The following is a 24,767-nucleotide window of genomic DNA, read 5'->3' on the forward strand; positions in this document are numbered from 1 at the left end:
GGTACAATTTTAAAGAGACCTGGGGGTGTACATACACAAGTCTTTGAAGGTGGCAGGACAAGTTGAGAAGGCTGTTAAAAAGGCATACGGGATCCTTGGCTTTATAACAAAAGCAAGGAAATTATGCTAAACCTTCATAAATCACTGGTTAGGCCCCAGCTGAAGTATTGTGTCCAATTCTGGGCACCACACTTTAGGAAGGATGTTAAGGCCTTGGAGAGGGTACAGAGGAGATTTACCAGAATGGTACCAGGGATGCGGGTTGTTCTCCTTAGAGCAGAAAAGGTTAAGGGGAGATTTGATAGAGGTGTTCAAAATCATGAAGGGTAAGGAGAAACTGTTTCCAGTGGCAGATGGGTCAGGAACCAGAGGACACGGATTTAAGGTAAGTGGCAAAAGAACCAGAGGCAACATGAGGGAAAAAAATTTATACAGCAATTTGTTAAGATCTGGAATGCACAGCCTGAAAGAGTGGTGGAAGCAGATTCAATAGTAACTTTCAAAAAGGAATTGGATAAATACATGAAGTGGAAAAATTTGCAGGGCTATGGGGAAAGGGCGGAGGAATGGGACTAATTAGATAGCTCTTTCAAAGAGCGGGTACAGGCACGATGGGCCAAATGGCCTCCTTCAGTGCTGTATGATTCTATAAAAGTGTAAAAGTTTTCAGACCGAATTAATATATACATACAAAACGTAATGCAGTTATTACAGTCGCATGCTTTCCATACACTTCAGTCACTAGAAAGAGTGCTGCACACTGGCTGGGTTTAGACCCAACCCTCAAAAGGAGACTGGCCAGTATCTCTCTGACTGATCGCCTCCCCCCCACCACCACCTTCATGCTGGGAGCTGTAGTCCCTCCCCAGGAGAGGAATAGAGACCATTTCCACCGGTTAAACAGAACAACTAAACAAGCCCGCCCGCCCGCCCCGCGCGGAGGTTATGAGACCCGCTTTGCCACCAGTGATAAGGAGATAGGGAAAGGGCGCGAAAACTACAAGTCCCTGAGGAGGGGAGAGGGGGCGGGGTGCGCGCGCGGCCGTCGGGACGCGACGCACCGCGCGCGCGGGGGGGGTGGTTCTGCGGACGTGCGGCGAATGGGCGCGGGCACGAATGGGCGCGCTCGCGCGCATGGGCCGGACGTGCGACGAGTGGACGCGGGTACGCGCAGTACTGTGCGGACGTGCGGCAGCGGCTGTGCGAGGGAAGAGGCAGAGCCGACAGTAGCCGGGGTCTCAAGGCCGGGCCGGTGCGGCGTGGCCCCTCCACCTCATCTTCAGCCAGCGGCGGGATTGAATAGCGGAGCGGGAGGCCGGCCTTTCAGTAGGAGGAGGAGGACGACGACGACGGGGGAGTTGTGGTGGTCTGGGGACTTCGGGCGATGCCGTGGGACAACATGTCCTCCCTGATCCAGATGATTGCCCGTCAAGCCCGCGCCACCTTCAAGGCGATGCCTGTGGCGGACTCCGGGGCCTTCCACGACGACCTGAGCAAACTGCGCAACCTGCTGGAGAAGATCCGGGCCGATGACCTGAACCTCGGGACCCGGAGAAGCGACGGGCCGCCTCCGCTCGGGCCTCACCAGGGCCCCCCGGTCACCTACATGCACATCTGCGAGACCGAATGCTTCTCCATGGGGATCTTCCTGCTGCAGAGCGGCGCCTGCATCCCGCTGCACGACCACCCGGGGATGCACGGCCTGCTCAAGGTGCTGTACGGCAACGTCGCCATCAAGTGCTTCGACAAGGAGGAGGAGGAGGAGGCGGAGGAGGAGGCCGAGCTGGCAGCCGGGGCCGCCAGCGTGCAGTTCAACCCGCCCCTGCTGCAGTGCCAGCGGGCGTCGCTGCGGAGGTCGCTGGTGAGGTCGAGCGACGTGCTGAGCGAGGCGAACGGCCCTTGCCTGCTGACCCCGCTGCAGGGCAACATGCACCAGATCCACGCGTCGGACGGGCCCGCCGCTTTCCTGGACATTCTGGCGCCGCCTTACGACCCGGACCAGGGCAGGGACTGTCACTACTACAAGGTGCTGCAAGTATCGGAGAGCGCGGACAAAGCCAGCCCGGGGCCGCCGCAGCGGCAGCAGGAGGTGTGGCTGCTGGAGGTGCCGCAACCCGCCGACTTCTGGTGCGGCGGAGAGCCTTATCCCGGTCCCAAGGTGTCCTGATGGAGAAGCTGGCGAGAGAGAGAGGGAATAGTAACGTACTAACTTTTTGTCAGTAACCCCTTAACGGTCTCTCCGCCTCCTTGCGTGGTGGTGGGATGATTTTTTTTTGCAGATTCGGTCCTGTTTAGTATCTTTGTGCAAAACAAAAATACCCCGAAACTCTACTGAAGCAAAAACTTTGAGCCTGGACCTTTCTGGTTAAAGTGGGAGAAGTGTGGATTCGGGTACACGCTTTATCTTGGGAGTTACGCACGATGTTATATAGCGGATCTGTCCAGCAACTTTCTCTTAAGACTCTTGGTTTTAAATCTGGTCTAGCACTTATTGGCAAACGTCCCAGTGGCTTTATGTTCGGGATTTTGGCACTATCTATCACTTATCAAACATGATTAATTGTTTAGCTGAAATACAAATTGTATAAAGCCTCTCCTCCCCCTCAAGCCATGGTTAATTTATTCAGATGTTTGTGTTTTTTTTTTAGTTTTCTTTTACAAATACATAGTTTGTGAGAACAAGCGTTATTTGTTTTCCCAGTAAGAACAAAGCACTACTGGCAACATATACTGTTAACAGTCGGTTATTTCTTTTTTTTTGTATGAATGTGTGTGACCAAATGTTTTTTCGTGCAGATCTCTGTTTAGCTGTATTTCAAGTAGTCACCAACCTGAAAATTCGACAGCCACCAGAAGGTACAGATCGGCAAACTTTTTGTCACTTCAGTTATAACTATTGCCTCCAGAATCCACCCACGCACTAGCCCATCTTTTTCTTTGTTTTCATTAAACGTGCTGCATGCTACAAATTTGGCTCAAGTCTTTTAAGAAAAGGAATCATTGGGAGTTCAATGCCCTTAGTGTTTTCCAGCATCAAGGCCTGTGTTTGTATTATATATTTACAGTGATGCTACGCCTGACTCATTATTGGAGAGTCTGTTTGCACTCTGGATTCCAAAATGCTGGCCCCGGCAATGTTAACAAGCAATCTAGTCGATAAAATCCCAAGTATTCAGGCAGGATCTAGAAATATAAGTTGTGGGTGAGGGGATTCCCACCAACGCTCCCATGAAACTGCTGTGATGTTCTAAAGTGTTGCTTCGGGTAAGGAACATTTGTAAGAGCTGCTTCCGTTTGGCTATGTAGAACACTTCTTCCTTAGTATTAACAAATTCAAATGTTGGCTTGATTTTTGAGCAGGTTGGTGAGAAGTATTTGGTATATTCGATATAGTGACAATTGTAACTGCACTATGAAGTTCTGCTTTAGAAGAAATGATCGTGTACATAAGAGTACAAGATCTTGCTTTACATCAAAAAAAAACTGGGAGTTGGGTTTTCTTGTAGATCCACAATGCAGCACTTAGACATTCTACTTGTAGTGACTGTCCCTGAACCTATTGTAAAAATTAAATGTAGCCATAAGAGGGAAAAAAAATCCAAATACTAACTTTATAACCAGAAGCACCCTAAAAAGCAAAGGCCGAGGTCTTTAGGCTTAGGGTGGCCTTAATTCTCAAACAAAAAGCTTCAAATATGGAACCAATGAAATACTCCACACATCTCCCACCCACCTCCCAAAAGCCGGCTTAGAAATCCTCAGCCATGCTTCTTTGAACATCTGTCATAGCCAGTTGCGTCAGAGAATGTTTCTTCTAAGACCCCACGCGCAGGAGACGGGTGAGGTTCGACTTCCGTGGTATTGTACCACTTTGCAGCTCTATTATGATTTCTCCATGCTCGTCCCCGTCTTTCCCCCCCCCCATTAAAAATAAAACTTTCCCTTTTGATTTACTGAAAAAGCAAACCACGCTCTGCGCTATTAGAGTATTTTAAATCAAAATAGTGCCCCATCCTTGGAGGGATGGGAACATTTTTATTGCGGAGTTTGTGAATGCAGAATCTGTGAAGCTAAAGAAAGGTGGATGTGGGACTTATTTAAATAATAGGTCGTGAAATGTCACACCTAAATGGTTCGGTTTTGCTGTAAATGTGGCATTATGTACAAGATGTCCATGTAGTTTTGCATGCTATGGTTCCATAAACCTCATATTCCAGTGTATTGGGTACCCAGTCTGCACTGACCTTTGTTGCTTCATCTGAAAAAATTATGTTTAGCCATTTAATTTCATTCACTATTGTGTAAATAAAATGTTGTATGTGGAATATGATTTCTGATCCACTTGGAAGGCTGACTGAATTAGCAGTCTGCATTGGTGGAATAAAATTCATATTTAACACATGTATTATCCTTCAGTTGTACCATTTCAAAAGTATATTCAGTTTAAGAAAATATTCTTATGAGCAATAAAATGTATCAAATATGATTTTACTGATGCTGTATTTTTCAAAATATTAATACTGGAAGTTTAAGCATGCAAAGCATAAGCTAAATCTAATGTAGTCACCCACTTCATAATCCCTTACAGATTCCCAAAGATTCATTCTTATACTGAGGGGATCAATAGCAATATTGGCTGTTGCTGGGCAGTAACTGAAGTGCTATTGGCAGAAAGCCACCTGAACACCGGAGGTTTTGATCAAAACGCTGTGCAGAAAAGCAGTGTTGGCTAAACCAGCAGCGAATGTTTACGTAAAGCCATTTTACAGGCAAAATGTACTGTACAAAGAGCAAGCGATTCACATTATTGGCTAGTCGGCTGCCTCATTAGACTTTAAAGTGATGAATGTAAAGTATAGGTCAAATTTAGGAAATAGACGTTACTGCTTCAGTAAACTTTTATCAGTAAATACTTGGATGAGTCCTAGCCGAAAACTTTGCTCTTCACTGTAGCCATCACCATTTTTGCACAGATGAAAGACCTTTCGCTCTTTTTTTATTTGACTACGTTAAAACCTGTATAGTGGACAGCAGATCAGAAAACAAACACTTGGGAGTTGGTATGTAATTTAGAGGTATATTTTGACATTTAGGAATTATGCAAAATTTCTAGGTACTGCCAAGCTAAATTTGGTCAAGTTGTAATAACGGGTTTTTCAATTATCTTGAAGTGAGGTTATATGATTATTAACAGTAAGTTTTCCACTTCTCCACTCAGGGCACATGCTGGGAGCCCATAGCACACCCTGGCCTGTGAATGTCAACTTGTCTCAGTGGTAGTTTTTTTTTGTCTGAGTCAGAAAGGTTGTGGGTTTGAGTACATAATTCGGGCTGACACTTCAGTGCCGTAGTGAGGGAGTGCTGCAGTGTCGGAGGTGCCATCTTTCGGGATTAGACATTAAACCGAGGCCCCGTCTGTCCTCAAGTGGATTTAAAAGATCCCATGGCACAATTTGAAGAGGAGCAGGAAAGTTCTCCTGGACAACACTTATCCCTCAATCATCCAATTAATTAGTCATTCATCTAGTTATTGCGACCTCACTGTGCAAATTAGCTGTCAGATTTGCCTATATAACAGGGAATGCAATTGAGAAATAATTAACTGGAGCATTGTGGGATGTCTTGAGGACATGAAAGGTATCATGTAAATGCAAGTTCTTTCAATATTTTTATGGAAGCAGCATAGGAAGTACAGGGAGCCTTACATTTACACTGCTTGTATCCCAACAAAAGATAGTCACTCAGATTTGCCTGCTGCACTTGACTTCCCATAATTCTATTCCTACCTGCCCCATCTAAGTCAGCAGAACTGCAATATTTTTTCCTGTATGTGTACAATCACCTCCTTGTATATCTCAAGGTTTCACAGTTGGTCCTTTCCTATTCCTCATCTCTATCATCCATAGCTTGCGTTCAACTCCCATATGTATGCTGAGCTCCAACACCACCGTCCGTGACTATTGCCGTGCGCTCCAGCTACCTGATGAATATCAAGTCGTGGGTGAACCAGATTTTTCTTCTGCTGAATAGTGGTAAAACTGAAGCAATCCTATTCCAGCTTGTGCCAGAAATACTGCAAACCCGATTCCATCCCCTTCTCTTCTCCGACTGTACCTGGCAATACGCACCCTTGGTGTTCTGTTTGATCCTATCCAACAGCAAAGGCAACCATTTTCACCTCTAAGGTTGCTGCCTCTGTCCTGACCACATCCCAATCACTCATCCATATCTCCAGGCTCAATTTGTGTAACTGTTTCTTCTACAAAGTCTCAAGCGCCCCCTGCCACAAATTCTTATAGATCTCCGGCACCCTATCTTGTATGAAGTCATTCTTACTACCCCAGTTCTTGGCAGCCTCATCGTTCCCCAGTATACTGGTTTCAAAAATGTTGTCCTCGAATACAAATTCCTTCATGCTTCAACCACACTATCTTTGCAAACTGATCCAGCCCAGTGTTTCCGTTTGTATCATGTGGTCGTCTGACTTTGGTCTACAGTATGACCTCTTCAGCCCACCATGAGTGACAAAGCCGTTAGATGTCACAGCCCTGAATTCTGGAATTATCTTCCTAAATCCTTCCATCTCCTATACCCCTCCCCATCTTTCCTACATTATGACAGTGACTACACTTCAAAAGTACTTCATTGACTAAAGAGCTTCAGGACGTCCTGAGGTTGTTCATGAAAAGCGCTATATAAATGCAAGTCCTTCTTTTAAATGCATTTACATAACATCTTATCACAACCCTCAAATGCTATACAGAAAAATAATTAGTTTAAAGTGCAGTGATTATAACGTGGACAGAAAGATCCCACAAACGCGATGAATGACCAGTTAACCTGTTAGCCCTTCAGTCACCTCCTCTAGCTCTTACTCGGTGCGTGTCCTTCCCCTTCCAATTTATGTGCTTTGGGGTGTTTTGCTGTGTTAGCGATATACTATATAAGTGCAAGTTCTTGCTTCCTCAGTTCTTCATGATAGCTGAAGAGATATTTTTATTATTCTGGAATGTTCCACTTTGGGAACTGACATGGAGCCTAAACTCTAGTGGAGGAAAGGAGTTTGTAAGGGGGAAACTGGGGAAAACGATCTTCTGAAACCCCCCCCCCCCCCCCTCCGCATCTCTGTCTTGCCACCTCTCTCCCTGTTGTCAAAAATCTCTTTAGGACCTCCTCTTTGATCATGCTTTAGCCTGCTGCTGACCCTATTTTTTCTTTGGCCCTGCTCAGCATCTACTCTTTCCACTATCCCTGTAAAGCATCTCTTTCTAGGTAACGAGCACTAAAGAAATATGAGTTGTTTTCCAAAATGTATGAACTGCTGACAGCTTCAGCTAGTGAAAATATATCGTGCATGGTATAAACCGTTGTTATAGTGTATACTACTACTAAAATGGACGTAGCTGGTTCTGATCTTTTTACAATGATAGATTTTATTGAAACGTTAACTTTAGAATGCTATACCCCTCATTATCAAAGGTTTTGCAGGTGAACAATTTTTGCTCAGTTTTAATGCATGCTGAATTCACCAGTGTGTTTGCTATTGGAAAATTTGAACTGAAATCAATTGGCCAGCAATGGAATGAAAAGAAATTTTAGTTTGGTCAGATGCACAGCCTTTTGCTTAGTGTGGTTTATTTGGTTTTCATTTGGCCATGTGGTAAATTGAAGTCTTGATTTAGCATATTTCAAACAATACCTGATTGTTAACTTAAGGAATAGCCACCAGTCAGTATTCTGGGCCCATATCTTTGCCTGGGTGACTAAGAAAGTGGTCTCATTTTACTGTAGTTCAGAACCTGTACAGTTCTGTAACCATGTGCAGTAAGGTCAATATACAGGATATCAATATTGTCAAATGTGAAACAGAATTGTACTGTATATATTCAAGTATGTATCCAAGTTTTATGTTAAATAAACGAATAGAAACCACAATGCAATTTTACTGCTTTTAATTCACATTGCATGTTGTTGTACCATTTTAAATATAGTCATGTTGAAGTGACTTCAGTATTCTCCCTCCTCCAGCATCATTGTTTGTTTACATGTGCCTAATATAGTCACCCATTTATATATAATGACCTTCTCCAGAGTGTTACTAATTGAGCTAATTAACTCAACCATGTCCTTGAACAAAATGGCTAGAGCTAAAACATCTTAATGTTTTGCTCTTACTATATAAAGAGCCTCCTTGGAGGAGAATGGCATTTTTTGGGGTGGGGTGGGGAGGGGGAAGAGAAAGTGGCCTGGGAATAATAAAAGTTTAGTAAACATATTTGTGAAAAGATGACTTGTAGACCTAAACTATGTGTTGCTTTGAATTCTTCATCCATGCAAAAGTTTTGATTTGTGTGCATACCATAATTACCAATGAACTAAGCAGTTACTTTACCTCCACTAACAGGTCACTCAAGCCTCCCAGAGCAGTTAATGCTGAAATATAATAGTCTAATGATAATTGGTTCACATGGATCCTGTTCCTAAACGTTGGCGTCTTAGTGTGGCCTTAGATATTTTCATGTGCAAGAGAATTGCGAGGTTCTAGCAACATAAGGGAATTCAAAGTTACAAACAGCTTTTTCCCCTCGACATAAGAACTAGTTTAAAAGCTTATTCTGATTTCATCATTTAGATATATTGAGAGCCATCTGTTGTTGCCAGGTCATATAACAAGCTGCAGGTTTAATTGAAGCAGAATGTTCTGCTTGTTAAAACTCTTGGAGGTTTATACAGATCCTCACAATTTGAATCCTACCATTCGGTCCCTTTTTGATCGATACAAAATTGCCCATTGACTTGTAAAAGCCTTAGGAAGGTGTTGGGATAAATTTTGAAATATGCTTTTTAACAAAACAACCACATTAGAAGTATAGACAATTCACAACTAAATCCGTAAACTTACCCAGACAGTTAGTCTTAGTTGTGGAGTAACCTTGGACAATCGAGAGAATGGGGAAGAATATAAAGGACTTGCGTTTATATAGCGCTTTTCACGACCCCCGGACGTCCCAAGGGACTTTACAACCAATTAAATACTTTTTGAAATATAGTCACTGTTGTAATGTGGGGAAACACAGCAGATACTTTGCAAGGTCCCACAAACAGCAATGAGATACATTACATCTATTTTAGCGATATTGGGTGAGGAATAAATATTGGTCAGAACATCAGGAGAACTGCATTGCTTTCCTTCAAATAATACCATGGGATTTTTTTGCCCACCGGAGAGGGCAGACGGGCACTCAGTTTATCGTCTCATCTGAAAGACGGCACCTCCAACAGTGCAACACTTCTTCAGCACTGCAGTGAAGTGTCAGCCTGGATTATATGCTCAAGTCTCTCGAGTGGGGCTTGAATCCACGACCTTCTGACTCAGAAGTGAGTGCACTACCACTGAGCCACTCATATAAATATATAATGGACCTTTTAGAACTTGTGCCTCTCAAAAGAAGATGAGGTTTTGTAGATGTAACTTTATGCAGTAGGAGACATTGGCCTTTTCTCATCCTTGGTCAAGAGACTGGGAAGTCCAGGTCAGAAGTTCAGTGTACTAACCTTTCCCAAACTTTCATTTAGAAGAGGAAGTGGATTGCTCTTTGTGAGACTAGAGTACACTGAGTGACTATCACAGTGCTCTAAATGTGGCAAAACTTTAATTTCTTTAGTTGAAATAATGCATCTAGACCATGGAGAGTTTGTCACACAAGATATATGGGCTTACTTCCCTCCTCTTCAAATTGTGTTCAGTTTTTTTGGCGCACAGGCACAAGTAGGCACATTTTAAGTTTTCTCATTTAAAAAAAATATTTAATTCACTAAGAAACTGACTGGTGTACACCAATGAAACTAGTAAATGATTCAGTATAGATTATTTTTAGTCATTTTCAGGTTACAAGTGGACACTTACTAAAAATCCTTATTTTTGTGATAAACCCATTTTCAGCTGTATTAATAAAGCTGCACCAGATTACCACTCTTAATTACATCAATGAATACTTTTTAATGGAAAAATAAATGATTATGTTCTATTACGCTGCCCGAATGCGCTGGTTGATGGAAGATTTTGCGTTTGTGATTATGCAAATTCATTTTATTGGAAACTTGAACTGTAACAGCACAATTTCGAGCCCGTTTTTGGTGCAATTTCCCCATCTACCCCTAGCAATCTAGTGATTTGTGGAATTGCAGGGCATGAATTCTGATGATTGAGATGGTAATGAGAGGGGACATTGAAGATATTAACAAAACAAATTAAAGGGCAGGTTAGAAAATAAAAATTCTGAGGGTTAGAATGTGGAATTCTCTGCCACAAATCTTTGTTTGAAGCAGAGTCCATAAATTCTTTTAAAAGGCAATTAAGTACAGTAGTTGCTTGAAAAATAGGAACATTAAAAGGTATGGGGAACAAGAAGGCTGGAATGAGACTAGATGGCTCATATGGAGGAAAACACTGGTGCAGACTTGATGGGCCAAATGACCTGTTTCTGTTACATAACATTCTATCATTCTATTTCTGCACTCATCCTTCAGACTGACTTGTAAATAAGGTGACGTATCCATTTAAAAGGGGTGCATAACAGCAAAATGCCTATTTTGTAGTGCACACTGCATAGGAAATGGTGCATTACCTATTTAGTATTACATGGTTAATTCCCATTGTTCTCTTGAAAGAACGGTAAATCATGAAAGTCATGGGTGGGAATAAGTTTAGATAGAGTAAATAAAGAGAAACTGTTCACATTGGTGGAAGGGTCGAGAACCAGAGGACACAGATTTAAGGTGATTGGCAAAAGAACCAAAGGCAACATGAGGAAAAACTTTTTTACGCAGCGAGTACATAAGAAATAGGAGCAGGAGTAGGCCATCCGGCCCCTCGAGCCTCCTCCACCATTCGACAAGATCGTGGCTGATCTTCTACCTCAAAGCCATTTTTCTGCACTATCCCCATGTCCCTTGATGCCTTTAATATTCTAGAAATCTATCGATCTCTGTTTTGAATGTACTCAATGACTGAGCCGCCACAGCCCTCGAGGGTAGAGAATTCCAAAGATTCATCACCCTCTGAGTGAAGAAATTTCTCCTCATCTCAGTCCTAAATGGCCTACCCCTGGTTCTAGATTCTGCAGCCAGGGGAAACATCCTCCCTGCATCTACCCTGTCGAGCCCTGTAAGAATTTTGTATGTTTCAATGAGATCACCTCTCATTCTTCTAAACTCTAGAGAATACAGGCCTAGTGTACTCAATCTCTCCTCATATGCCAATCCTGCCATCCGAGGAATCCGTCTGGCGAACTTTCGTTGCACTCCCTCTATGGCAAGTATATCCTTTCTTAGGTAAGGAGACCAAAATTGTACACAATACTCCTAGTGCGGTCTCACCAAGGCCCTATATAATTGCAGTAAGACATCTTTACTCCTATACTCAAATCCTTATTTGCCCTCCTAATTGCTTGCTGCAACTGCATGTTAGCTTTCAGTGACTCATGTACAAGGACACCCAGGTCCCTTTGAACATCAACATTTCCCAATCTCTCACCATTTTAAAAAATACTCTGCATTTCTGTTTTTCCTACCAAAGTGGATATCTTCACATTTTTCCACATTATATTCCATCTGCCATGTTCTTGCCCACTCGCATATCCCCTTGAAGCCTCTTTGCATCCTCCTCACAACTCACATTCCCACCTAGTTTTGTGTCATCAGCAAACTTGGAAATATTACATTTGGTCCCCTCATCCAAATCATTGATATAGATTGTGAATAGCTGGGGCCCAAGCACCGATCCCTGCGGTACCCCATTAGTCACAGTCTGCCAACCTGAAAAAGACCCGTTTATTCCTACTCTCTGTTTTCTGTCTGTTAACCAATTCTCAATCCATGCCAGTATAATACGCCCAATTCCATGTGCTCTAACTTTGTTCACCGACTTCCTGTGTGGGACCTTATCGAAAGCCTTCTGTAAATCCAACTACACCACATCCTCTGGTTCCCCCTTATCTATCCTACTAGTTACATCCTCAAAGAACTCCAATAGGTTTGTCAAACATGATTTCCCTTTCGTAAATCCATGTTGACTCTGCCAAATCCTATTATTTTCTAAATGTCCTGTTTTCACATCCTTTATAATAGATTCTAGCATTTTCCCTACTACTGATGTCAGGCTAACAGGTCTGTAGTTCCTGGTTTTCTCTCTCCCTCCTTTCTTAAATAGTGGGGTTACATTTGCTACCCTCCAATCTGCAGGAACCATTCCAGAATCTATAGAATTTTGGAAGATGACAACCAATGCATCCACCCTCTCTAGAGCCACCTCTTTCAAAACCCTGGGATGTAGATCATCAAGTCCTTGGGATTTATCGACCTTCAATCCAATTAATTTCTCTAGTACCATTTTTTTACTAATACTAATTTCTTTCCGTTCCTTAAGCTTGCCAGACCCTTGGTTCTCCAGTATTTCTGGGAGGTTTTTTGTGTCTTTTTCTCAGTCAGAAGGTTGTGGGTTCAAATCCCAATCCAAAGACTTGAGCACATAATCTACACTGACACTTCAGTGGAGTACTGATGGAGTGCTGCACTGTCGGAGGTGCCCTCTTTCCGAAGAAACTTTAAACTGAGACCCCATCTGCCCTTTCAAGTATGTGTAAAAGATGCCATGGCACTATCCGAAGAAGGGCTGAGGGGTTCTCCCCAGTGCCCTGGCCAATATTTATACCTCAACCAACATCACTAAAACAGATTATCTGGTCATTTATCTCACTGCTGTTTGTGGGACCTTGCTGTGCACAAATTGGCTGCCACTTTCCTACATTACAACAGTGATTACATTTCAAAAGTACTTAATTGGCCATAAAGCACCTCGAGACGTGAAACAGGCACTCACAACAATCAAAAAAACACTTGCACACTCTGCTTTTCATCTTACTATTTTACCAACAAACACACAAAGTGATTAAAGTTCACATACATACGACATGCGAATACGAGCATTGAAATCACACGCCCAACGACGATGTTTATTACTCATTTTTTATTTACTAATTAGAAATGCAATTAGCCATATCTGGTTTCCCAATTAGCCATATGTGGCTAGTCCTAATATATTTGACAAGATTGACAGAGGTCAAGTGTGTGGCTTTCGATCTCTGTGGATAAAATAATCAGTTTCTGCTTAACAATGGCAATCCAGGTGCTGAAATTAGTAGATTCAATGTAGTGTGAAGACACAGGAATAAATGGTTGAGTTCAGCAAGTCTGTTAAAGCATTTGTGAAGGAATATTACGCACTACTCTCTGCAGCAAAATTACACAGACTAGCCCAGATATATCATATTTGTCTTGCATTTAGCACATATTGTCACACACAAATTGTAAAACTTTCATGTAACACTTCTCAGGCGCACTTCATCATAGTCAAATTTATTCTAATCTAGGCACGTTTCTTTCTACCGCATCTCATTGGAAGGTGTTTTCTTCTCTGATCCTGCCAGCCCTGACTTCTGCTTTCTCAACAGCTGCAGCAGACTACGGAAAAGTGTATTAAAACAAACTGTAAAATATTTCACAGCTCCAAGTCAGGTGTAAGTGTAGGAAAGTTTAACTTTTTAAACAAGGATTTTTACGCAGTTAGGATCATTTACCCTCGTCACCCTGTTCTATTTCTTACAAATGCAAAACAATTTTAAATTGATGTCTCTCCAACATCTGTCAATTTCTTAATTGGTCAAACAAGTTTCTGAACTGCAGCCTGACGTACCAATAACCCCAGCATTCATTTCAAGAGTTTACAGTAATTACATTTGCGAGCCTAAAAGGGCTGCACGCCTTTATTCTATTTTACAATTTTACATGGTATGATGTCCTTATAAAACAGTAGAAGCAAAACGTTCTGACGAAAGGTCATCGGCCTAAAACATAAACTCTGTTTCTTTCTCCACAGATGCTGCCTGACCTGTTGAGTGTTTCCAGCATTTTCTGTTTTTGTTTCTTATAAAATCGTACATCGTTTGACTTACCCTGAAAATCGCTTCAGGAGATTCGTGTGTGTGTTTGTGCGCGCGAGTCTATAAATAAAATAAATGGAAGGAAAGTCTCAAGCTGGTGGTGTAAAATTTCTTGAAATGCTTCACGAAAGGGCACAGAAGCAGAAAATGAGTGAGTTTTCTGGCTGGGGTTTTCTGCTTCTCCTTTCACCAGCCCGTGATTTTCCATTCATTAAAATAAATGGGCTGGTGAGCACAAAAAACCTTTGCCATACGGTCATTAAGACAACAAATTTCATACGAACAATGACTGACAGGAAAAGACCCTCTGGTCCATCCAGCCTGTCCCACATAATCGTGATACCTTGTGTGTCACAATATGTACGCTCCCCACCCCTACACCATGTGATCTCCTGGGAGAGGCGAAAAACCAGATAATAAAACCCAGGCCAATTTACAGGCAAAAAAAATCTGGGAAATTTCCCTCTGATCCGTTGGCGATCAAAACTAGTCCAGGAGATCACTCTGGCCCTGATAATTCTATGCATTAATTATCTACCTTTTATAAGAGGTTATCTCCACCCCAGCCAGAAACAGGTCCAGCTCTCGACTGAAGGAATTCAACGAATATGCACACAAATCTTTGAAGGTGGCAAGACATGTTGAGAAAGTGGTTAAAAAAGCATACGGGATCCTGGGCTTTATAAGTAGAGGCATAGAGAACAAAAGCAAAGAAGTTATATTGAACCTTTATAAAACATCGGTTTGGCCACAGCTGGAGTATTGTGTCCAATTCTGGACACTGCACTTTTGGAAGAATGTGAAGGTATTAGAGAGGGTGCAGAAAAGATTTACTAGAATGGTTCCAGGGATGAGGGACTTCACTTATGTGGATAGACTGGAGAAGCTGGGGTTGTTCTCCTTAGAGCAGAGAAGGTTGAGAGGAGATTTGATAGAAGTGTTTAAAATCATTCCTGGTTTAGATAAAGTAAATAAAGAGAAACTGTTCCCATTGGCGGAAGGGTTGAGAACCAGAGGGCATAGATTTAAGGTGATTGGCAAAAGAACCAAAGGCGACATGAGGAAAAACCTTTTTGCACAGCGAGTGGTTATGATCTGGAATGCGCTGCCTGAAAGGTGGTGGAAGAGGATTCAATCGTGGCTTTCAAAAAGGAATTGGATAAATACTTCGAGAAAAAATGTTCAAGGCTAGGGTGAAAGAGCGGGAAAATGGGACTAATTGGATTGCTCATACAAAGAGCTGGTATGGGCTTGATGGGCCAAATAGCCTCCTTCTGTGCCGTGACCATTCTATGATTCTATGAATCGGCGTCCACCGCACCAGCCGGCAGCCTTCCGTAGACAAATAACAATTGCCTGGTAAAGGACTCAAAAGTTCATTGTTTAAATGTTTCAGAAGATTCCAGTGGAAAAGCCCAGTGAGAACCAAATTGTTCCATAAAAAAATCTATAAAATATAAAGATTCCACTTAAACATTTGTGGTACATATAACATGCTGTGAACAACTCTTAAAAATAGTAAGCTTAACAGTTTTTGCAGTAAAATTATCTCAGGAAAAAGTTGAAGAGCTCATGCTTTATCTTTGAGGAGATTGATTGGCTGAGGAAGAATAAATGAACATATGGCTGCTTTGATAAATATAAATTGCAAAAACATACAGCCCCTGGTATATCACAATTTACAAAACTGTCAGAAAAAGTCCAAAATTTCATGGTTTATACTGTTTTCAGGTTCTTGTAGAAGAACATGGCTACCTCACTGGGGTTTTCCATTGAACTGCAAAAAGATGGGGCCTACAAATAGCACGTTGTGTCGTGCCCACCAATGGAGTCATAATAATGAGGGATGTGCCATGATTGACATGGACACCAACCTAACAGGAGGAAGCAGAGCAATTACAGGAAAACCCAACTGGCCAAGTACAAACATACGAAGTTGACAGGCAGGAAAAGACCAGCTAGTCCATCAAGCCTGCCCCACACCATGATGGCCAGACCATCACGGCTAACACTTCTTCCCTCCCCCAACCTCACCCCCCACCTCACCCCCCTCCACCTCCCCCACCCCCCCCCCCCCCCCCCACCCAACCCGCAGCCATGTAATCTCATGGGAGAGGCCAGAAAACAGAAAAAAACAGGGCCAATAAGGGAAAAAATACTCTGGAAAATTCCTCTCCGACCCCCTCAGGCAATCGTTCCCAGTCCAGGAGATCACGTGGACCAAGTGTTATCTATAAAGAAATTTACCTTCTATATGATGCAATCTCTGCCCCAGTCAGCAACCAGTCCAATTCCCTCTTGAAGACATGCCGAGAGTCAGCATCCACCACACCAGAGGCTCACAATTCGCTGGGAAATGAAGAACTGCCAAACATCCAGTCGATTCCTACTCTTCCATAGTTTAAACTCGTGTCCCCTGGTCCTTCCCAACCTGTTAAACTGGAATAATCTATCAATAGGGACACTATCCAGCCCTTTAATTATTTTATAGACCTCTATCAGGTCACCTCTAAGTCTAAGCTGCTCGAAGTTAAATAGACCAAGGTCCTTGTGCCTATCTGAGTAGCTGAGATTCATTAACTAGGAATCATTCTTGTAGCTCTCCTCTGCACCTTTTCCAAAGCCACTCTATCACCCACCATGTGACCAAGACTGGGCACAGTACCCCAGATACAGTCTGACCAGCAACCTGTATAGTGTCAAAATGGTGTCCTTAGATTTATACACTGTGGTTCTATTATTACAACCCAATACCTTGTTAGCTTTAGCTACAGTTTCTCTATATTGGCCATGAACCTTTGGTGATCTGTGCACAATAACAGCAAGGTCATTTTGTCGCTCAACCTCTTTCAATATTGCTCCCAGCAAATGATACGTGTATTCTGTGTTGGCCCTACCAACATGTGTAACACTACATTTATCTAAATTAAACACCATTTGCCAATATGTGGCCCACTGCCCTAGCACAGCTAAATCTTTTGGATTTGATTGCACTTGCCGATCTTAACCCTTGCACAGATTTTGGTGTAATCTCCAAACTTACTTCGGACCACTAGGCACCGGACATGACAAAGGCAAACCAAGCCCAGTCGACCCTGCAAAGTCCTCCTCACTAACATCTGTGGACTTGTGCCAAAATTGGGAGAGCTGTCTCACAGACTAGTCAAGCAACAGCCTGACATAGCCATACTCACAGAATCATACCTTTCAGCCAATGTCCCAGACTCTTCCATCACCAAACCTGGGTATGTCTTGTCCCACCGGCAGGACAGACCCACCAGAGGTGGCGGTACAGTGATATACAGTCAGGAGGGAGTGGCCCTGGGAGTCCTCAACATTGACTCCGGACCCTATGAAATCTCATGGCATCAGGTCAAATATGGGCAAGGAAACCTCCTGCTGATTACCACCTACCATCCTCCCTCAACTGATGAAACAGTCCTCCTCCATTTTGAGTACCACTTGGAGGAAGCACTGAGGGTAGCAAGGGCACAAAATATACACTGGGTGGGGGACTTCAATGTCCATCATCAAGAATGGCTCAGTAGCACCACTACTGACCGAACTGGCCAAGTCCTGAAGGACATAGCTGCCAGGCTGGGATAGCGGCAGGAGGTGAGCGAACCAACATGAGGGAAAAACCTACTTGACTTTGTCCTCACCAACCTGTCGCAGATGCATCTGTCCATGACAGTATTGGTAGGAGTGACCACCGCACAGTCCTCGTGGAGACGAAGTCCCGTGTTTGCACTGAGGACACCATCCAAAGTGCTGAATGGGATAGATTCAGAACAGATCTAGCAGCTCAAAACTGGGCATCCATGAGGCACTGTGGGCCATCAGCAGCAGCAGAATTGTATTCCAGCACAATCTGTAACCTCATGGCCCGGCATATTCCTCACTCTACCATCACCAACAAGCCAGGGATCAACCATGGTTCAATGAGGAATGTAGAAGAGCATGCCAGGAGCAGCACCAGGTGTACCTAAAAATGAGGTGCCAACCTGGTGAAGCTACAACTCAGGACTACATGCATGCTAAACAGCGGAAGCAACATGCTATAGACAGAGCTAAGCGATTCCACAACCAACGGATCAGATCAAAGCTCTGCAGTTCTGCCACATCCAGTCGTGAATGGTGGTGAACAATTAAACAACTAACGGGAGGAGGAGGCTCTGCAAACATCCCCATCCTCAATGATGGCGGAGTCCAGCACGTGAGTGCAAAAGACAAGTCTGAAGCGTTTGCAACCATCTTCAGCCAGAAGTGCCGAGTGGATGATCCATCTCGGCCTCCTCCCGATATCCCCACCATCACAGAAGCCAGTCTTCAGCCAGTTCGATTCACTCCACATGATATCAAGAAATGGCTGAGTGCACTGGATACAGCAAAGGCTATGGGCCCCGACAACATCCCAGCTGTAGCGCTGAAGACTTGTGCTCCAGAACTAGCCGTGCCTCTAGCCAAACTGTTCCAGTGCAGCTACAACACTGGCATCTACCCGACAATGTGTAAAATTGCCCAGGTATGTCCTGTCCACAAAAAGCAGGACAGATCCAATCCGGCCAATTACCGCCCCATCAGTCTACTCTCAATCATCAGCAAAGTGATGGAAGGTGTCGTCACCAGTGCTATCAAGCGGCACTTACTCACCAATAACCTGCTCACCGATGCTCAGTTTGGGTTCCACCAGGACCACTCAGCTCCAGACCTCATTACAGCCTTGGTCCAAACATGGACAAAAGAGTATAATTCCAGAGGTGAGGTGAGAGTGACTGCCCTTGACATCAAGGCAGCATTTGACCGAGTGTGGCTCCAAGGAGCCCTAGTAAAATTGAAGTCAATGGGAATCAGGAGGAAAACCCTCCAGTGGCTGGAGTCATACCCAGCACAAAGGAAGATGGTAGTGGTTGTTGGAGGCCAATCATCTCAGCCCCAGGACGTTCCTGCAGGAGTTCCTCAGGGCAGTGTCCTAGGCCCAACCATCTTCAGCTGCTTCATCAATGACCTTCCCTCAATCATAGGGTCAGAAATGGAGATGTTCGCTGATGATTGCACAGTGTTCAGTTCCATTCGCAACCCCTCAGATAATGAAGCAATCCGTGCCCGCATGCAGCAAGACCTGGACAACATCCAAGCTTGGGCTGATAAGCGGCAAGTAACATTCGTGCCAGACAAGTGCCAGGCAATGACCATCTCCAACAAGAGAGAGTCTAACCACCTCCCCTTGACATTCAACGGTATTACCATCACCGAACCCCCACCATCAACATCCTGGGGGTCACCATTGACCAGAAACTAAACTGGACCAGCCACATAAACACTGTGGCTACAAGAGCAGGTCAGAGGCTGGGTATTCTGTGGCGAGTGACTCACCTCCTGACTCCCCAAAGCCTTTCCACCATCTACAAGTCACAAGTCAGGAGTGTGATGGAATACTTTCCACTTGCCTGGATGAATGCAGCTCCAACAACACTCAAGAAGCTCGACACCATCCAGGACAAAGCAGCCCGCTTGATTGGTACCCCATCCACCACCCTAAACATTCACTCCCTTCACCATCGGCGCACTGTGGCGGCAGTGTGTACCATCCACAGGATGCACTGCAGCAACTCGCCAAGGCTTCTTCGATAGCATCTCCCAAACCCACGACCTCTACCACCTAGAAGGGCAAGAGCAGCAGGCACATGGGAACAACACTACCTGCAGTTTCCTCTCCAAGTTACACACCATTCCGACTTGGAAATATATCGCCGTTCCTTCGTCGTCGCTGGGTCAAAATCCTGGAACTCCCTACCTAACAGCACTGTGGGAGAACTTTCACCACGCGGACTGCAGCGGTTCAAGAAGGCGGCTCACCACCACCTTCTCAAGGGCAATTATGGATGGGCAAAAATGCTGGCCTTGCCAGCGACGCCCACATCCCATGAACGAATAAAAAAAACTTACCATACTCCCATCACCGCTGTCCAGATCATTAATAAAAGTGAAGTATAGCGGGCCTCGGTCCGATCCCTGGGGAAACACCACTGGTCACATGTCCCCAAGCTGAACCAAAGTACTCCTAATTGGGTCTCAGGCTCATGGACACAGGAATAGGCCGTTCTAGAATTTGCAACACCAGTCAGGCAATTCGATGAATACAAATAAGCATTTATGTGAATTGCTTAATTTTTATGCGTTCATGTTAGAAATGTTACGTTTTACCTGTAAATTTTCAGCTGCGGCAAAATTCAAGATGCCATCTCGAACCAGTTTCACAAAATATTTGGAGTGATTTTATTGGTAGTTTCTAGGGGTTTTTTTTGCTGATAGATTTTCCTCATTGATTTCATCGGTGCATAGTACTTGCTCAAAGGTAGGTGGCAAGCTGTTTTTGCTCGCTTTTTATTGGTACATACCTTTTATTCGCCACCTGAATTTCGCTTCCATTGAACCCACCCAGCATCACATCAGTTATTGGCTCCTTGAGGCTGCAATGCTATTGAAACATGCAGTACCGTCTGTGACGGATAGGACGGCAACTTCACACTGTAGCACAGTACGGTTATTGCAGTCAATCCGCTGCCAAAGTAAAGATTTAAAAGAAGTTGAAAATGAAAATGAAATTCAGATAAATGCATATACTATATGCTACACTGCTAAGATATTCACACCTGGCCGTGCTTAACTCAGAAGTTACAAGTGTGTAGTGATTTCAATTATCTCATTGAAAAACGATTATTAATGATATAAAAATGTAGTTTTAGTCTGATGGTTGTGATTTATTCTGGACATTCTTTAACTCTTCTGAAAATCTGGCGCCTGCTAGGATTATCAGTTACTATTTGAAAATGAAGGAATTGCAATGTATAATAAACGCCTCTCAAACCTATTTTGCTTCTAACATTTTGGAAGGAATCTTGTTTCAAAAGTGATCCTTACCTTATCTGGGTACGTATTTGATCTGATATTAAATACAGAGTCAGGTTGTTCAAAAACAGCAACCTTATATTGCCCGGCATTTTTCTTTGTTTCTTTTTGTTTACCAGAAATATCATTTGTTGTATCTTATTTTCAGCCCGAAAAACAAATGAATTTTCATCACCTAATGCAAAACCAAAATCTGGAATGTGAAATCGCATCGCTGTCTGTCATCTTCTATTTTGTTTATAAGATGCTAGAAGATAAACTAAGAATCTTGTGATTTTTAAAAAATTTGTAGCTAATAGTTTAATGAAATTAATTCATGTCCTTCCACAGCTACAGAGTAGGAAGTTTATCTGAGGCAACTCTATTACGGTAAAACACTAAAAGACTGTAATAAATCCGCTGTGAAAGGATGTGCTCTGTTTATTATATTATCTCACTTAATATCTGCCCTGTGGATCTAAGGTGATTAGCAACATTTCTTTCAATACAATTTTACAGGATGTTTAACTTTTAGTTCAGGGGTACAATTTCATCCCACCTTGGTGACTGACTGGTGAAATCTGACATATTGAAGGCTGGGATTTGTCGCAAGTTTAATAGGTGATTTCATGATAGCAGCTGAAGTGGGGTTACGGTACAGTCCTTATTGTTAGACTCTTCATTAAGGACAGAATTACACACTTCACTACACGCCGTGTACAAGCGCAGTTATTGAGCTGTCCCTATCTACCATCACAATAAGAGGACTGATACTGTCCATGCATTCCAGTCCAATATCACTCACCTCCATTACCCATCACCTCGTCATTCACATACTTCAAAGCCAATGTCTGCCCCTCCCCGACAAGGTCGTCCGCCAGTCAGCAACTCAAACAAGCTTTTATAATAAATATAAAGATCTCTTAGTATATATAAAGAGTAAAGATGTTAGAAACACAGGAGGTAACAATAGGTTTCTGCCTAAGGGTTGGAGATAGCGTCGCCTGCTCAGTCATCTCCCACCCTACATTACACAGTAAGACTCAGTTTAAATAGAATTACATTGAATTTACAGCACAGAAACAGGCCATTCGACCCAACTGGTCTGTGCTGGTGTTTATGCTCCACACGAGCCCCCTCCCACCTTACTTCATCTAACCCTATCAGCATATCCTTCTATCCTTTTCTCCCTCGTGTACTTATGGAGCTTCCCCTCAAATGCATCTATGCTATTCGCCTCAACAACTCCTTGTAGTAGCAAGTTAGGGACCATAAAGGAGATCTACTCATGGAGGCAGTGGGGATGGCTGAGGTACTAAATGAGTACTTTGCATCTGTCTTTACCAAGGAAGAAGATGCTGCCAGAGTCTCAGTAAAGGAAGATATAGTTGAGATACTAGATGGGCTAAAAATTGATAAATGAGGTACTAGAAAGGCTAGTACTTAAAGTAGATAAGTCACCAGGTCTGGATGGGATGCATCCTAGGTTGCTGAGGGAAGTAAGGGTGGAAATTGCAGAGGTATTGGCCATAATCTTCCAAACATCCGTAGATTCGGGGGGTGGTGCCAGAGAACTGGAAAATTGCAAATGTTACACCCTTGTTCAAAAAGGGTGTAAGGATAAACCCAGCAACTATAGGCCAGTCAGTTTAACCTCAGTGGTGGGGAAACTTTTAGATACGATAATCCAGGACAGAATTAACAGTCACTTGGACGAGTGTGGATTGATTAGGGAAAGCCAGCATGGATTTGTTAAAGGCAAATCATGTTTAACTAACCTGATAGAGTTTTTTGATGAGGTAACAGAGAGGGTAGATGAGAGCAATGCAGTTGATGTGGTGTATATGGATTTTCAAAAGGCATTTGATAAAGTACCGCATGGTAGGCTTATCATCAAGATTGCAGCCCATGGAATAAAGGGGGCAGTAGCAACATGGATACAGAATTGGCTAAGGAACAGGAAACAGAGAGTAGTGCTGAACGGTTGTTTTTCGGACTGGAGGGAGGTGTACAGTGGTGTTGCCCAGGGGTCAGTGCTGGGATCACTGCTTTTCTTGATATATATTAATGACTTGGACTTGGGTGTGCAGGGCACAATTTCAAAATTTGCAGATGACACAAAACCTGGAAGGGTAGTAAACAGTGAGAAGGATAGTGATAGACTTCAAGAGGATATCGACAGGCTAGTGGCATGGGCGGACATGTGGCAGATGAAATTTAACACAGAAAAGTGCGAAGTGATACATTTCGGTATTAAGAATGAGGGGAGGCAATATAAACTAAAGGCACAACTTTAAAAGGGTACAGGAACAGAGAGATCTGGGGGTATATGTACATAAATCATTGAAGGTGGCAGGGCAGGTTGGGAAAGCAGTTAAAAAAGCATACAGGATCCTGGGCTTGATAAATAGAGGCATAGAGTACAAAAGTATGGAAGTCATGATGAACCTTTATAAAACACTGGTGCGGCCACAACTGGAGTATTGTGTCCAGTTCTGGGCTCCGCACTTTAGGAATGATGTGAAGGCCTTAGAGAGGATGCAGAAGAGATTTACTAGAATGATCCCAGGGATGAGGGACTTTAGTTATGTGGATAAACTGGAGAAGCTGGGGTTGTTCTCCTTGGAACAGAGACGGTTGCGAGGAGATTTGATAGAGGTATTCAAAATCATGAAGTGTCTGAACAGAGTGGATAGAGAGAAACTGTTCCCATTGGTGGAAGGGTCAAGAACCAGAGGACATAGATTTAAGGTGAATGGCAAAAGAACGAAAGGTGACATGAGGAAAAACTTTTTTACACAGTGAGTGGTTAGGATCGGGAATGCACTGCCAGGGCAGGTGGTGGAGGCAGATTCAATCATGGCCTTCAAAAGGGAGCTGGATAAGTACTTGAAAGTGAAAAAAATTGGGGGAGTGGGACTAGCTGGATTGCTCTTGCATACAGCCAGCACGGACTTGATGGGCCGAATGACCTCCTTCCGTGCTGTAACCTTTGTATGATTCTAAGTTCCACATTCTCGCCACTCTCTGAGTACCATCATTGCCCTTTCAGAACTCTCGTAATTGTGAGTTCTCTGATTCTTGTCACCCCCTACCTACTTCGGAAATTCTTAAAGTATGTATAATAGCGAATCATTAATACATCTGCCCCTGTACATACCCAACTTGCGTCTAAATACTGACAAATAACGCAGGATCAAACAAAAAATTATTGTTTGCATAAAACGGTATATGCAAACAGGACTGGCGAGTTAAACCTAATCGGTTTTCTAACTACTGGAATTGTTGAAGACCAGTGTGCCCACCAGCACAGAGCTATGTCATCAATTCAAACACCCTGGATACTTTCTGCGGGCTTTCCTGACTGCCTTTTGCAAACCTTTAAGTCTTGGAGGAAAGAGAGGATTCGAATAGTCCACGTGCAGCTGTGCCCTCACACTGGAATTGCAGGAAAAAGCCTCAAGTTCTTAAACTGATAAAGAGCCCGGAATGCTTCCTCCATTCCGAACAAAGATACTTCCAGAATCGCTTCTACCAAACTCGGGCCCCCAACTCCAACACAAACTGGGACTCCAACTCCAAACACAAACTCGGCCCCAACCCCCAACACAAACTGGGACTCCAACTCCCAACACAAACTCGGGCCCCCAACTCCAAACACAAACTCGGCCCCAACTCCCAACACAAACTCGGGCCCTCACCTCCCAACACAAACTCGGGCCCTCACCTCCCAACACAAACTCGGGCCCCCAACTCCCAACACAAACTCGGGCCCCCAACTCCCAAGACAAACTCGGGCCCCCAACTCCCAACACAAACTCGGGCCCCCAACTCCCAACACAAACTCGGGCCCCCAACTCCAAACACAAACTCGGG

At 43.7% G+C, this 24,767-nt stretch overlaps 1 protein-coding gene across 1 annotated transcript; it reads left to right on the plus strand.

The window, feature by feature from the left end:
* Positions 1 to 1,133: 1,133 nt before the first annotated feature.
* On the plus strand, positions 1,134 to 7,935 carry LOC137340203 (2-aminoethanethiol dioxygenase-like). The gene has a single exon (XM_068002607.1). The coding sequence runs from the start codon at positions 1,385 to 1,387 to the stop codon at positions 2,165 to 2,167; it is 783 nt and encodes a 260-aa protein (XP_067858708.1). The 5' UTR covers positions 1,134 to 1,384; the 3' UTR covers positions 2,168 to 7,935.
* Positions 7,936 to 24,767: the final 16,832 nt, after the last annotated feature.

Source organism: Heptranchias perlo, chromosome 21 (genome assembly GCF_035084215.1).
Source record: "Heptranchias perlo isolate sHepPer1 chromosome 21, sHepPer1.hap1, whole genome shotgun sequence".
NCBI classification, from domain to species: Eukaryota; Metazoa; Chordata; class Chondrichthyes; order Hexanchiformes; family Hexanchidae; genus Heptranchias; species Heptranchias perlo.

Coding starts and splice junctions, on each gene's coding strand:
- LOC137340203 (XM_068002607.1), top strand. CDS start 1,385: ATGCCGTGGGACAACATGTCCTCCCTGATCCAGATGATTGCCCGTCAA.